This window comes from Meleagris gallopavo, chromosome 14, assembly GCF_000146605.3.
Source record: "Meleagris gallopavo isolate NT-WF06-2002-E0010 breed Aviagen turkey brand Nicholas breeding stock chromosome 14, Turkey_5.1, whole genome shotgun sequence".
NCBI classification, from domain to species: domain Eukaryota; kingdom Metazoa; phylum Chordata; class Aves; order Galliformes; family Phasianidae; genus Meleagris; species Meleagris gallopavo.
Genome location: NC_015024.2, coordinates 3016259 through 3031778, shown reverse-complemented (window position 1 = coordinate 3031778; position 15520 = coordinate 3016259). Strand labels below are relative to the sequence as shown.

Here is a 15520-nt window from a genome sequence, read left to right as displayed (position 1 = left end):
GCTGCCTCGGCACACGGCCTCGGCGGCGGACCCCGGCGCTCCCCTCACCACTGCCGGGATCCTGTTGGCTGCCGGGCGGGTTTGAGAGCAGCACGCAGCTCCGGGCCGGGGAATGGCGGGAGCTTTAGGCGCAACCAACCAGGAAAAAAAAGGAGGGGAATTTTCCCCGAGATGTAAGGGAGAAAATAAAACCACAAACATAAGTAACTACGTGAATAACACTTTTATTATCTACCTCGAATAACGGCCTTTGGACGCGTTCTTCGAGCTGCTCACCGGTTCCTCAGGGCAGCGGCGCTGAGCGGTGCCCCCCGCTCTGCTAGCGGCAGTGGTAGCGCCCGGGGCGCTGCTGGGCGCGCACTTCGAAGCAGCGGCGACGGCTGTGAGGGGCCGCTGAACGCGTCCCTGCCTCCCGCTACGTGAGCTGACAGTGCCTCTGCTGTAAGCAGCTGACGACTTCAGGTAAAGCTTTCGCCCATCGCAACTGTTGTTTTGTTGTTTTTTCTTTTCCCAGAAGTTCTGTTGGTTACAGCCTTAGCGATCCTCGGTGCATTCCAGTTTTTAACGAACAGACGAAACCCCAACCTTAAGACGTGCTAAAATCCACTTTTTAACTTTCTTTCACTTCTGTTTCTCGTCCAGCACAAAGCAGGTTTGTTTTCTTTGTAAATTGATGTATCAAGATTGAGTTGCACAGCCCTTTGCATGGGCTGTGTCTAAGCGTGGCATTCTAGTCCCAATATTTAAATTAAAAACCTTATTTACTTTTTGATTTAGTCGGGTAAAGTGACTATTCTTTGTGCCTGTCCACTGCTTTTTGCTCGTTAATGCTTTTGTGTTTGCTAAGAGCAGCTGTGCTCCATCCCTCAGCGCTGCATTGAGAACTCAGAGTGCTGTCACTGACAGCTGGTTTCTGAGGTAAAATCACAGTTCAGGATTCTCAAAGAAATCCTTCTACACTGCTTTCCTCTTTTGGCTTTTGTAGCCGTAGGTTACTGTAGCAATCAGAAGGATCAAAGCAATAGAGTGGTGATACAGGAGGTGTAATGACAAAAGGACCAACACAATGGAAAGGTGTTAGAAAGAAGTGCTCACCCATCTCTGAAGATCTAGGCTTATAAGGAAAGTGCCACAAGGAAAGGATCCTCAACCAGAGATCCTTCCCCAGTGGGGGTCAGCCCTTCAATGAGCTCTAAGAGAGGTGCAGCCAGGCCCCATCCCTTCCTGTCTCCCGGCCAAATTCCCTTCACCTGTGTTCCCAGGGCTGACCGGGTCCTTTCCCCAGGTGCTCAATCAGTGGTTCAGGCTGGGACTCAACAGTTACCATACAATTATACTGTGATTTATGTCTTGCAAGTGGTCTAAGATTTACATTTAGGCTCTGTGAATTCTATTTTCAAGGAATTAATGCAACAAAACCATTTTTTTCCCCTAAATTGTTATATATTTTGGAGAATATTCTTTATTGTTATTCATTTTTACTTTTTTATTTCAAGACAGAGGTTTGTTCTTTGTCAGATTCTTGCTGGTATCTTACAGCTTCCTATATTTGCTAGGAACAAAGTTTTTCTGTCTATGTTGCAGTTAGCAGGACAAGGTACCACGTTATACAAGAAGCACTGTAACATTCAGAATTGTTGCATGGAAGAAGCTGCTGCTTCTCCCGTGATAATATCTACTTGTAGACCAGTGGCTTTCTAATGGGGTTTCTTTAGAGTTTAAGTAGGAATTATGTTGATGCCAAAGTACTGTTGTATAAAGATTGGAGTTCTGCTTGTCCTGAAGCCTTGTTCTGTTTTCAGGCTGATGACAGAATTCCTGCTGAATTTAGTTGCTGAGTATCAAGGCTCACATGTTAGTTTAATCTTCCATAGCAAACAGTGTTGCTTAATTCTACAGAATTGATTAATTACAGCAGTGTAAATCATTGTATTTGTCAGAGCTACTCAGGAGATTTTAAAATGGTAAATATTCTTTAATTTTCAAAAGGCGTAAGATACAATTGGATTGTTTCACTTTATGGCAGGAGAAATGCTGCCTACTACCATATTTGTATTTTAAAATTAATTATTTGGGTAAATTTAATTGTGAAATTAATCCATTTTTGGGGGAGGTGAGACCTAACGTGTTCATTTTTTACCCAGTATCTTGGAGTGTGAGAAATGGATAGCAGTGTTTATCAAGTTTATGAAGATGAAATTCAGTTACTGGAAGAAGAAATTAAGCTGTTGTCTGAAAAATATGAAGATATCCAACAGGAATCCACCTTTTTTTCTGATGAAGAAGTACTGATGTCAGCGTATGTCTTTTGCTCATATTGGATTATTGACATTTCTTTATCAAAATTGTTTCAGTTATGCTTTTGTCTGCATGTTACAACATTGAGACTTGTGCTTATTTTTACAGCGCCGTCGTGTTACAGATCTTGTTTAGGACATGGATCAATTGTGATAGAAGATTACAAATAATAAGTAGTTAATTTCTTTTTAGTGACAGTGTGTTTTGTTTTGGGTTTTTTTTTCTGAAAAAGGCACTAATGTCAGTTTACGTGTGGGCTATGCGAAGTTGTGCACATAGATGTTAACTTTAAAAAAAAAAAGCTGGGTTCTTGTATAGCTAGTCACAGCTATACACTATAGAAGTGGAGCTTTTCATTTTTTAATTGATATCCATACTGAAAGTATATTCTCTAGATAAGCTATGTCAGGTTGCTAAAGGCATCACAGCTCACTTTTATTGTATATTCCTCCGAGTGCTTATATACAAAAACTTAAAATAAAGGCTCTGTCTGCCTGACATTGAACACAAAGTATTCCTTCAGGTTAGAAACTTAACTGAAATTAGATTTCTGACAGCTGATCTTGGACTGAAAGCACTCGAACAAATTACAAATGCCTTTAATTTAATGATATTGTTGTACTGATTTAACAAAACATTTTCTTATCTCTTGAGTTTTTTGTTTGTTTATTTATTATACATTTTTTCTTATTCTCATTTTTTTTAATTCTAGAAAATTATTCCAGAGGGAATTTCTGAGAGAATATAAGGGATATACATCTCCATTGGACCTGAAAGCTGAACTTGAAAGTCTAGAGAGAGATCTCTCCTTTTTGATGAAGTTCACTGGTATTCAGATCACAAGTCATTCTAAGAAAACATTAGAAAAAAGTAAGCATTTTTGTGGCTGTTACTGGTGCTATGCTGAACACGTTTCAGTTGATTACATTTGCAGGTGCGTGTTGTAATTCTACTTCAAATCTTAACAGAAAGAAAATTCCATTGTATTTCAGAATAACTGCCTTTATTGAGAAAACAGTTTCTGAGCAAGTACTGTATTGTATCAGGTGGAAAAACAAAAGTCTCCTATGAAGTTAGTAGTTCTTTTCTTAACGTGTTTCACTTAACTTCATGATTTCTGTGACGGATGGAATAGTTTGGTACTTTAAACATGACTAATGGAGGAAATACAGTAATAGTTGAATAAAGTTATAAATATTTTGCTAACTTTCTTTTTTTATTATTTTTATTTTTTAACAACAGCTGTAAATAGAACAGTTCGGAAGCACAAATTATCAGGAAATTGCCAGTCCTTGCCTTTTTGTTTGGAATTCCAGCTTCTTGAAGTGCAGGTAACAGTTAATGTATATTAAAAATAAATAAATAAACAAGCAAAACTTCAAATGAACGAAAGTTAATACTTACAGTTTTAACTGGTGTTTTATCATTACGGCTGAGTTTCCTTGATGTAAGCCTCTCCATGACAGATGGACCCAGCTTTTGAATTCCACGTGCATCCAAGCAAAATAACTCTAAAGTTCAAGTTCTACATCCAGTCATGAAACTTACCACATTCTCCTATAATCTGGTATCTTGAACTGGAGAATGGAAAATTCCAAGCCCCACATCTCTTGAGGGAACAGAGGAAAAGCTGAAACGTTAAAAGCAAGAAGAGCTTCTTTTTTACTTTGGTTATACTCCTACTCACTTCATTAGTGTGAACTGCCATTTCATCATGGGGACTGCACAGAAGTTACACCAATTGTGATGCTTTTTGCAAAGAAGCTCTTGTCAGAATCTATTAGTACACAATTCAGAGTGGTGAGCAGTGGGAAAGAGTTTGTAAAAACTTTTTTTGGCATTGGGAAGTTTTCTTCTCAGGAAAACTTGATTTTTCAGCTCAACTTTGAAAGTGACTTTAAATAGACTGTTTGGATCTGATGGTATTGAAAACTGGTTTGTTATGTGAAAAAAGTGGCTTCTCTTCATAAGCTTGAGAGAAGCCACTATGACTTTAGGAAATGAGTATTTACTTACTTGTCTGCGATTCCATGATATGGAATTTCAAGAGCTGAGTTGAATGAAGTTATTTTGCAGCATTAGGCTTAGAACTTCGAGTCCCTGTAGTACTGCTATAGCATTGATGTGTAGAACTGCATTTAGCTTTAGGCATGGAAATAACCTGCATCAATCGTGGGACTTGATTATGTTTCTCATTTGCGTGGTCCTTTGGAATGATAAATTCTTTGTGTTCGGTGGTATTTGACGTTAATGGAACGCAGATGATTAATCTGACTGCTGTGTATTCATGAGGTTCAAATACGTTGTACCACGAGATGGCAGTAGTCACCTGTTTACCACTAAAACCAGTGCTGACAGAATTACACTTTGTAGATATGTGATACACAGAAAACTGAGTGTGTTTGTATTAAAAAAACCAAACCTTTAGTTGATAAAAATATATAATTTTAATAAGATTAGGTCATGCAAAAAAATGAAGTACACAATATCTGTAGATTACTACTTAAAATACAATACAGATTGCATATAAATATAGCTTAACTTAATCAAATTTGTATCACCAACATTTTGTGCTTTTTCATGTCTTTGAGTTGTGGCTGTGTTCAGGAAAATTGTTAATTAGTCAAGCAGACACAATTGGAGAGCACTTAGTTTTTTTTTGTCCACAGTACATATGTTTAGGCTTTTATTTATGGTATTAGCTACACTAGTCAAGAGGTGCATGTGTGGTTGCAAACAGAGGTATTTCTGTTCCTTTGCATAATCTTTGTGATTATATATGAACCCGAATGGTTTTAAAGGCTTAGTATTTTCTTGTAGATGTTGTACAAATCCAAACATAGTGGCTTGGGCACAGTTGTAAAATAAAATATGGTCCACTGTTTTACTAATGTATAGTTTTGTATTATCATTTTGTCAGAACTACTTAAGTAGGTTTTGAGAGAATTTGGTTTGCTCTAACATTCAAGTTAAAATATTGTACTCTGAAATTATGCATGTTTGTAATTTGTGATCAAAATATTTCTCTCTAACATTTCTTTCCAATGTAAGGGCATAGCTCACCATTAGATCATTAGCAATTTCGTACAGACATTTTGCCTAGTTGTAGTGGGCTATTTCTGTGATGTAAAGGTAGAGATGTATTATCTTAGTTGCCACAGATTAAATTTATTGTGTGGGTCATCCTATAGTGATGTTGATGGGTCTTCTGTGGGTGCAAGAATCTGCTTCCAGTGCTGTCAGGAAAGTTATGACTTCAGGTGAAACTACTAAGGCCTGGAAACTTAGCTGGAATTTTTATGTTTCAAGCTTCTTGTATATAAAATAGAGAAGCATTTATCCCTGTTCTTTAAGATACAACATTAACAGTTCAATATAAAATAACCTTATGGAGATCAGCATGGGCAAGGTGCATTGCAACTAGTTTCATCCATCTTGAGAAGCAGAAGAAAAGAGCTTTTGGAGAAATAATCAGTAGACAACAGATGCATTGGTATGCAACAAGATAAGAATTTTCTTGAAACTGTCAACTTGATCTGTTTAATTTAGTAGTTAAATTAGAAAATTCAGCTCTGTAGCATCATTAAACCAATAGGTATACAGTAACAAGTTTTTTGCAATCATCTCTAGTTGGATTTTTAAATAACGTTCAATATCATTGTAGTGGAAATGCTCAGTCATGGCTTGAATCAGTGATGGAGCACCTGGTGGGAAGGCTCAAGAAACCCAGGGGAGCTGAGGTGTATGCAATGCAATGCGATGCACCTGAGTGACTGGAAGGGGTGGAGGCAGGATCCACCTCTTCCCATACCTCATTTAAGGGTTGACAGTGAGGTGAGGGCATCTCTCTGGAGATCCCTGCCTACTTGAGGCCTTGCAATGGTAACCAGCTTTTCTTCCTTTGTTTTTATGTCTAGGGCTGCTGTATTTGGGCTTGTTCTCATTTGCTGTAGCCTAGGGTTGTGCAACTGTGCTACTGTTACTGTGCTTTCCGTCACATTATAGCATTACAATCGTGCATGTAAAAAGCTGTTTTCCAAAATACAATTGTATGAAGACAACAGGTAGATGCGAATTCGCTCTGGCTAGCTTTCCGTAGCTGAAGTTGTCTGTGCTGATGCTGTACTGTTTACTCATTGCTTGACATATTCTGCATCTTAGCTGATCCTTCAGTTTTGATACACTATAAGACTAGGAGAGAACATATTGAAAAGCTGATTAATGTTTTGCTAGCTTGGAGTGCAAGAGGATAAACTCCTGTTTGTTTACTCTTGTGCATAGGTAGATGCTTACCAAGGTCAAAATGCAGACAAATAAAGCAGTTTAATGTAAAAGCGTTCATTTATTACTTTTCTTCTTGCTGTTTTTAGATGTTAGTAGCAGACGTGTGCAATTAGCTTGAAAATCTGCCTGAACAAATCTGAAGCAATTGAGAAAGCAATCATTAAAAAAACTGCTTTCTTCTTGAGAGTTTTCATTTAAATGCTTTTATGCGACCCTGGGATGACATCGATGGCATCTTAGCGGATGTTCTTAGCCTGGAAAAGCAGGTTTTTTTAGACAACAATATATTAGCTTATAACTGCTACTAGCTCCTCCATGCATGTGTTGAACCTTTTGCTCTCAATTTAAAATGGTTTTTCCTGGTGTTACTTACCCAATCCATTAAACTTTGTAGCATCTTGGTTTGCTTTTTCTACCTCTACTTATGGCAGTACAAAGGATTGCTGTGGGATGTTTGCATTTGATTCCAGTTTTTCCTTTTAGTTTTCTCTGTTGCTATTTCCCTGTAGTGACTGAGAATAAAGTACAAAGTCTCCATAATAAAGTGAAACATTTGCTATGGTCTTCAAGGTATTATTTTTCTTTCACTGTTATCTGGTGTATTCCTCTGATGTGCTCAAGAATTTATAGGAAAAAAAAGATTTAAATTCTTCTATGGTTTTGTTTCTACTGAATGATCTTCTTTTCTTGATGTTTTCTTAGTTTGTTAGGTATTTTAGTTTGGGAACATTTTATTATGTATCCCTGAGTATTGTGTTATTGTAAAATGAGACAAGAATTTGAGACAAAACAATAAGTTGTAAAATGGAAGGAATGCAAGCAGGAAAAGGACTTCTGAATTTTTAGATTTTAGCATTAGGATGTTTTCCAAAAGAGATATTAAACTTGAGATTTCTGGTTTATGTGATGGAGGAGTTGTGTTGAAAAATGAGAAGAATCTGCAGTTTAAGTGACACGGAAGGGAGTAGATGAAGTTCTTGTAAAGGAATCTTTTACAGATGTCTATCCTCTGTGCAGTGCAGCTCAGATGTTACTTCAAACTCTTTGTTGCCTGGATAATGCTGATGTGTTGAAATGCAAAAAAATTTTTGTGAAATAAGACATAGCTTAAAAATACTGTTTTATAGGTTTTTGTCTGTAGCAGTATTAGCGTAGATTTTGGTATATTTTATTTATGTGTTTCTATATTTCTTTCTAGAGAAATTTCTAAAATACTGCATTGTTGTTTCTCCAATCTAGAACAAAGAGAATGTGTCTGCTGCTATTACTGATCTCAGCATCGTAGTGGAATCTGGACTGTGCTCAGAATTAAGCAAGTTTGTGGCCAGGTAATGTGGAGTTTTTTTGTTTAAGAAAAGTTATTGCATGAGACATCCAGTGCTGAGGCAATACAGCTTTCTGATGAAAGCTGCTTGCAATTTCTTTGAGAGGTAATGTACTGTTAGCTCAACCTTAATGCTTCCTATCACGAGTCCATATCCCTATGGAGACAAGATGGAATGGACATTGTTCATAAGGCCTGAAAGGGCTTAAAGGAATTCATGTCAAACAGGAACATGTTTGGGGTTGTAATATGCTTTAGATGTTGGAATTGTTTGGTTTAGAGAAATAGGTAACAAGATAAACTCAGATACTGTGTTTTCATTCATGTCATCATGAACTTATCAGCTTTTGGTACATAGGATGGTATTTGAGATTGCTCTGACATGGATGCAGGACCTCACTCTCGGCCTTGTTGAACCTCATGAGATTTGCATGGGCCCACCTTTCAAGCTTGTTGAGGTTTTCTGAATGATATTCTTTCCCTCTGAAGCATCAGCTTTAAACTTGTTGAGGGCACACTCAATCCCAGTCTCCATGTTATAATTAAATTATTAATTATTACTGCATAGCTAACTTAATCTTGTCCTTTAATGTGTTACTTTTTAGACTTGAGAATGCAGAGGGAAGGCAAGTGTCTGGGAAAGAAGAAAGGTCTGTTAAGTTACCTCAGGCTTAATTAGTTCACAGACACAGCTGAATGTTTTGTTTACAAGGTTTGAATTTCCATTTAAATCTACTACAGTTAGTGGTAGGAGGAGAAATAGTGGTTGATTTCTCTCAAGAAGCAGGATTTAGAAAAGGAAATTACTATGTTTTTACATGTGTATTTTTTGACAGCGTAGTTGTCGTGGGATTTGATGGTTATACCAGAAACTAATGTATTGAAATAGCCTCAGGCTTCATTTCGTCCTGGCTTAGGCACTCCTGTTTTGCCTCTGTTTTTTCACTATCCTTGTCCTTTTCTATGTTACACAAGCATTCATAGTAAATACAAGTTTGTGAGTAATATGAGTTAAGGCAACGCTTATCAGTAAAGCAAATAGTTCTGCTTTCTCTTTAGCTTCCATTTGCATATATCATCTGTTGTTCTCGTGTATAAATTCATTATGCTGCAAGATAAATGATGCCAATGTACTCAATTGGTTGAAAGAGAAATTAATGATAATGTGTAAATATAGCTTACTGCTTTGATACATTACATTTATTACTCATTTGAGGCAGGAAATGTGTTGTTAGACTGGAGTTCATATTGGCAATGTCTGCTTATAGACAGCAATGCATCATTATACTGGCTTAATCTGATGATGTGATGGTTCCTTACGGTTTGTTTTCTCAATCCCCTTTCTAGGTTCTTACCAATTCCCAATCCCTTCTTTTCATGCCTAGTTTCAGACTTTATTTTCCCTGATAGCTCTTCTATTTTTCAGTGTCCCAGTTACTCTTAGGATTTTGATTCCTGTCTTCCCTTTTTCTCCCTCCAGTTCTTGTCCACCTGAATCTGGTGTTGTTCTTTTTCAGTCTCCCCATCACTTTTCTCATTTTTCCTTCACTCCATGGCCCAGCCTTGCCAAGTGCATTTTCTCAGGTGGCCTGAATTTTTCTTCTCAGCCATTCTAAGTTTTTTTGGTTACATTTTTCATAATGCATGATCTTTAATAGCACTGGAGTTAAAAACTTGGCAGTCAGTTCTAATTCCCAAGCCCATTCTGCTTTGGAAGAAAACAAGAATAATAAAGCACTTGAGCAACATGTTTTTAAAAGAAGGAAAATTTAAGTTTATTTTCAATGAGGTACTGTTGGTATACAATATTATTTTAAAAAGTGTACTCTTCCTTAAACATGCTGTAACAGTAAAATGTCTGTATAGATAGAATCACAACGCTGCTATTTTTGAGTTTTGCTCAAGTCCCCTTGCACAAGTTCTAACCCATGTTAAACTTTATTATAGTACTGAGAACTGCAATATCCAAGAAAAATCCTCTTATGCATTTCTTCTTTTTATTACTTAACTAACCTAACAGGTAAGGGGAGATGGATGATTGCGTGGACTACTTAGGAGGAGTTTATAGACAGTTGGAAAACTGCTGATATGTTTTAGTAATTAATAAAATTTAACAGTAATAGTGAAGGATTTCTGCAAGGTCTGCATTACGTCAAATGCTGCATGGACTTCCTATCTTGGAAGTGAGGTGAAGCATAAATTATTCCTACAGCTGTAAGAGTAATTCCTTGGTTTTATATCCCAGTGCAAGAAGTCTTGTGTACTGAACACTTAAATAGTGTTGCAACTTCTTAGATGCTTTTGTACTTTGTTGATGTTATACTGTAAAAGGAGACGGTGCTTGGGCAAAGGGTGTGTGATTTTAACCTGATGCATAGTTAACACTGGGCCTGAAAATGCTATTTGCTGTTTTTGGATAGCTTCTCTCTTACGTGATGTTGGCTTTGGAGATTGATGTTTTCTGTTTATAACTAACTTTTTTTTAGTGACAGTTTGTATTTCTTAGTTCGTTCCAAAAAGAGGCTTAAGCTTTAACTTCTCACCACCTTGTTATATATAGGTTGCTCCTATTTCCATAGAATCTACAATAGATATGAAGAGCACAACACTATTTGATAGAGCAAATTCTCAGCTACAGAACACAGTTTTTCAGTGCAATCTCCACCATTAGCTCTGCATTTCCTTCAGCACTACTGAACAAGAGCCTGCATGCCATGGTTGTCAAAATCTGCGCAGCAGAGGTGACCCACTGTCACCATTGCTGAAATGCAATACCTACTGGGCTCACATCCTCTGTTTGGTCTCCATAAATGTCCAGTAAGCACTGATAAATGCCAATGGATGCGGTTTTTTTCTGCACAGAAGAATTCAGTGGCACATATTTGTTCCATATGCACTTCCACGTCAGATACTGTTTTCTCAGACTGCCCCTCTGCTGCCATCTCTCTTATGGCAACAACACATCACGGAATATTGGAGGGGAAGTTTGACCTCTGCTGCCATCCTGCCAGCACAATAACATAGGAGGCATTACTTTCAGAGCAGTCCTCATTCTGAAAGTGTTCTCAGTGTGTTAGGATTTGTGGGAATTGACTTCAGCATTAGGAATGAAGCTAATTTTGGCTAATTGGGGATTTACCTATTCTAAACACGTTGTTTTTTTTTTTTTTTGTGATGCTATCAATGCTGTTAGGAAGTTCATTGAAATACAGCTCACATGTAGCTTTTTTGGCTCTCTATTTTATCCCAAAGAACTTCAATGTCAATTTATTTTCTTGGTGTGTTTTTTTTAACTGCCATTCACCAGTGTCGTTCAGGGATGAAGTTGGGTGGTACGAGGATGGCATTCTGCATTATCTTTTTCACTCAACAGAAGACAGTAAATGGAGAGGTCCCTGTTGCCCAGTGGGCTTCAAACTCGGGAAGCAAGAATTAGAAGTCCTTACTTTCTTTCAACACTGTAATTTCCTTTTGGTACCTAAACCATTTTGTATGCCTCTTAAAATGTTTGATGCAACTGGTCTGATCTTGTTATGAAAATCTGTATTTCTCTACTTGGTGATCCAGTTGTGAGAACTTCCATCTACCATGTTGCCTAAAAAAACAAATAGCATCATGTAGAAACAATGTCACAAGCTTTGTGACATGCTTTGAAACTGCATTAAATTGGTTACTCATCAAAGTGATCACTTTTAAAAACAGATTTTAAGTATGTCAATTGTTACAAATGTTTGTATCCCTTCCTTCCAGGTATGTGGGCTTAAAATACGCATTGCTGCTGTCCGTGTAGAATCACATTTGCTGGATAGTGAGATTTGGGCAGTTGTTGAAGTCTTGAATTTTACTGTACTGTGTGCAGACTTTGTATAAACGATTGAGTTGTGGTTAAAAATAAAAATCCCGTCCAGGACACAGAGAGAGTTATTGTAAATGAGTATGTGTCTGCTTTCTTCCAGGGATTCAATTTAGCCTGTGCTGCCAGCATGTTGTTTTTGTTTTTTGTCTTGGCCTGGTTTTGCTGGCAGTTGTGACTACTTGGGTAATTTCCTTTAATGATGTTGTTCTTTCCAGGCTAGGATAAAACTTGTTTGGCTTTTCTTTTACATTTTCAGAATCTGAATGAATATCCCATTTATTTTTTTTTTCCAGTTTGTGTAATGTGTTGCAGTTCCTATGCATTAAGTAAAGCTGGACCTGAGGCAAAGTTCTTCCTTGAACTGCTGAAGTGAGTCAGTAATAATCTTGCAGCCATTCTGCTGAGGGAGTCAAGTTTGGCTCTCACCTGTTCTGAACATCCAAAAAAGAATAGCTTATCTCAAACAGGAAAGACATTAACATTTTCAAAGTATTAGAAGTCTGGATTTCTGCAAGGTCTTTGATATGTTCCTACATTACGTCCTTTTCTTTATATTAGGAAGAGAGGGGTTTGAAGGGTGCATGAGGTGCATGAGGAATCAGCTGGATGGCTGTGGCCAGAGTTGCTGCCAATGGCTCTGTCCAGGTGGATGCTGATGATGAGTAGCATCCTCCAGGGCTCAGCATTGAGACTGGTGCTGTTCATTATCCTTGTCAAGTATACTCTCAGCAAGTCTGCAGGTGATGCTGAGTTGAGTGGTGCAGCTGATACAGCAGAAAGAACAGATGCCATCCACAAGGACCTGAATGAGCTTGGGAATATGCCCACAGGAACCTTATGAGGTTCAACAAGGGCTAGGTGTTGCACTTGGGTTGGGGCAGTCCCTGAACTGGGAGGAGAACTTAAGGTTTCTAGGGATGTGAGCCAGTAGTGTGCACTTGCAGCCTGGAAGGCCAACATTAACCTGGACTGCATCAAGAGAGGAGTGGCAGAGTGAGGGAGGGAGGCGTCCCACTCTGCTCTACCCTTGTGAGGCTCCATCTGGGATACTGTGCTCAGTCTTGGGCTCATCACAAGTGAGACATGGAGCTGTTGGAGCAGGCCCAGAGGAGACCACAAAAATGCTTAGAGGGCTGGAGCATCTATCTCGTGAAGACAGGCTGAGGGAGCTGGACTTCTTCAGCCTGAAGAAGAGAAGACCCCAGGGAGATCTCAGTGCAGCCTCCCAGTATTTGAAGGGAGCTCATAAACAGGAGGGAAAGTGACTTCTTAGGTGGTCTGATAGTGACAAGGGAAACAGTTTTAAACTAGATCAAGCATCTCCTTCCTCTTCCTTTCCCCATACCAGCTCTCCATCTGTTTTCTCTAGTCTGTCTTGCGTATTATTCTCTGTGAAGTGGATGAATTATATTTCTTCTTCTGATTAAAGCATATAGATATATAGATAGATAGCTTCTCAGATCTAATGGTTGCTTCCATTGTGTTGCAAACAGTAAAGAGGGTGAATAAAGTCTGTTTATGTTCCTGGTTAGATGATCTCTCTCATTCTCTGATGGCACCTACCTTAAGCGTTCACGTCTCTTAATGCAATTGGTTCCGTTTGTTTCAAGGCTAACTTTTGCATGTTTCTGATTTCATTTGCCTGCCTTCATGGACCATTTCAGAGGGAATGTAAGGTTGTCTTACTAAAAATGTTGCCATTCAAACTAACATAGTTCTTCTGGAGGACACAGCAGTTCAGTGTATAACAAAAGTAACTTTAGTGCCAGTCACTGAAGTAGAAAAGCTGCTTCTGGTTGTTAACTGTGGTCAGCTGAAATGGAAAAATCTCATAGTGAGTGTGGAATCATTGGACTTGGATATTTGCAGTTGACATTATTCAGTAACTCTGAAAACAGCAAAGCCAAATGATAGGAATTTTTCCTTTGTTGTCTTACACTTTGTCTTTTGTATTGAAAATTCCTTGGGCTTGCCTCGTGTGACTACTGTTGTGACCACTGCTGACCCCTCCCTTTTCAGTGGTGTTATAGGTGAAAATTAATATTTCCCGTAGTCTATTGCTGTTGAAATATTTCCTTGCCAAAGTAGCATTTACATTTCAGTCTTATGATATAAACTGTAAGCACAACAGAATCCTTTCTGGTTCTATGCAAACTGAGGAAAGGTGTCTTTATAGAACACTAGAGAATTATTTAATGCAAGCGTAGGATTGTTCAAATGAATGAAACTGTGTTGTATCCAGATGTAGATGAATTGCTAAATCATGTGAGAGTCTAAAGCTGTGGAGATACTGAGGAGAGACCTGCAAGGATCAGTTCAGCTCCATCCTGAGATATTAGTTTCTGCACAGAATGGGCCTGGCACTGATATCTCCACAGCCCATTTCTCAGTTGTGGATTCATTTGCATCGTCCTTTTCCTCTCCAGCCTTACTATATTGATTACTGAGAACATCACCATCTTTCTTAAAGAAAGATGGATGAAGATGTAACTGTATTTAAAAAGTTATTTTTTTTTAGATCTCATTTGTCAGGCATTGTCTCATGAGAAGACTTTCTTGCTTTCTGTAGTTTCAAGGTTAATCTTGAAAAGATTGGATGGCACATAGACAGAGACGGGTAATAAATTTCACTCCAAGATTTGGTTGAGTAGGACAAAAGTCAGAGGATTATTCAGTGCCTCAAAATGTAATTTGGTTCATTTTACCAGTTTTGCAGATCCCTGTTTTACTGTGGAGCACTTGGAAATTTATTCAAGACAAAGAATATTAATGAACAAGCCTAAAGTCAAATTAAGACTCAACTGGAGAACTGTTTTGCCAATTTATCACATTTCACAAATAGGCCTAATTCTGTTGCTGCTTACCTTTTGGAGAAGCTTGAAATGCTTGATTCTTTTTTCTTCTACAAAATGCTGCACTTTTATATTAAGGAAGCTAATTGTAGGCTATAGAATTGATACTTCTTGTGCTGTTTGGGATAAACAATATATTTTTCTTTTGCAGCACTGAAGAACATGGAAATCTTTTGATGTTTTTCAGGAGCTTTTCATCTTATGCTGAGTGGTGTAAACATCGTAGATGCACCTTCCTACATTTCAAGGTACTGTCTGTCAAACCTTTCTATGTGAATATTCTGATTCTTAAGTGGTTGAAATTTTAAAAAAAAAAAAAAAAAGCAATGCAGGTGAACTTTGTGCTCTTCAGACTGGTCTGGAAATCTTAATTTTGTGCATTTAGGAGAAGAGAATATTAGCTCAAGATGTTTGTGTTCAAGGGACAATGTCCTGGCTTGGTATTCATGTTTTTACCATGCTATTGTTGGGTTTCTTATACATGGAGGAAAACAAGTATATCAGTGCCTTTTCTGTGGAGGAGCAAGACAGCTGTTTATTACTATTAAATTTCATTTTGAAGATCAGCAACAACAACAGAAAAAAAAAAATGGCAAAAGGAAAAAGTTGAAGTAACGCTTGTGGTCTTTGGCATTGAAGTGTTAGCTCCAAAGGACTGCATCTGTCTCTTTTAAAAGTGAGACAGCATCTGTTTGGGCTACAAGCACTTCCAGTTCTGAAATGTTTGACTTGAACAGGAGATAAAACATTCCTCCCTCTGAACTGGAAAATACTGTTTAAATTTTGTTTTAAGTTACCATTATTTGGCATGTTTATTTTGTCTTTGGACTGGTTTTAAGATAAGAAACTCTCCCACAACATAAAAAAAAATACTGCACTCTTGCAAAGACTGAACATTTTATATGA

General features: G+C 37.9%; 2 protein-coding genes across 4 annotated transcripts in view; one reads left to right on the top strand and one right to left on the bottom strand.

Annotated features, from left to right (window-relative positions):
• NOL8 (nucleolar protein 8) overlaps positions 1–144 on the bottom strand; it is a 14973-nt gene extending 14829 nt beyond the window's left edge. The window contains exon 1 of the mRNA XM_010718396.3: positions 49–144. The gene's annotated coding sequence lies outside the window, so the exon portion shown is untranslated. The remainder of the gene's footprint in view (positions 1–48) is intronic.
• Positions 145–319: 175 nt separating this feature from the next.
• CENPP (centromere protein P) overlaps positions 320–15520 on the top strand; it is a 121979-nt gene continuing 106778 nt past the window's right edge. The window contains exons 1-7 of one of the 3 annotated variants that reach the window (XM_010718394.3): positions 320–419; positions 515–652; positions 2145–2299; positions 3011–3168; positions 3541–3629; positions 7822–7910; positions 14766–14862. In XM_010718394.3, coding sequence (XP_010716696.1) covers positions 2163–2299; positions 3011–3168; positions 3541–3629; positions 7822–7910; positions 14766–14862 — 570 coding nt within the window. In that variant the 5' untranslated portion in view covers positions 320–419; positions 515–652; positions 2145–2162. Of the gene's footprint in view, positions 463–514; positions 653–2144; positions 2300–3010; positions 3169–3540; positions 3630–7821; positions 7911–14765; positions 14863–15520 lie in introns of all 3 variants that reach the window. The other 2 variants (XM_010718395.3, XM_010718393.3) reach the window with 2 other exon arrangements.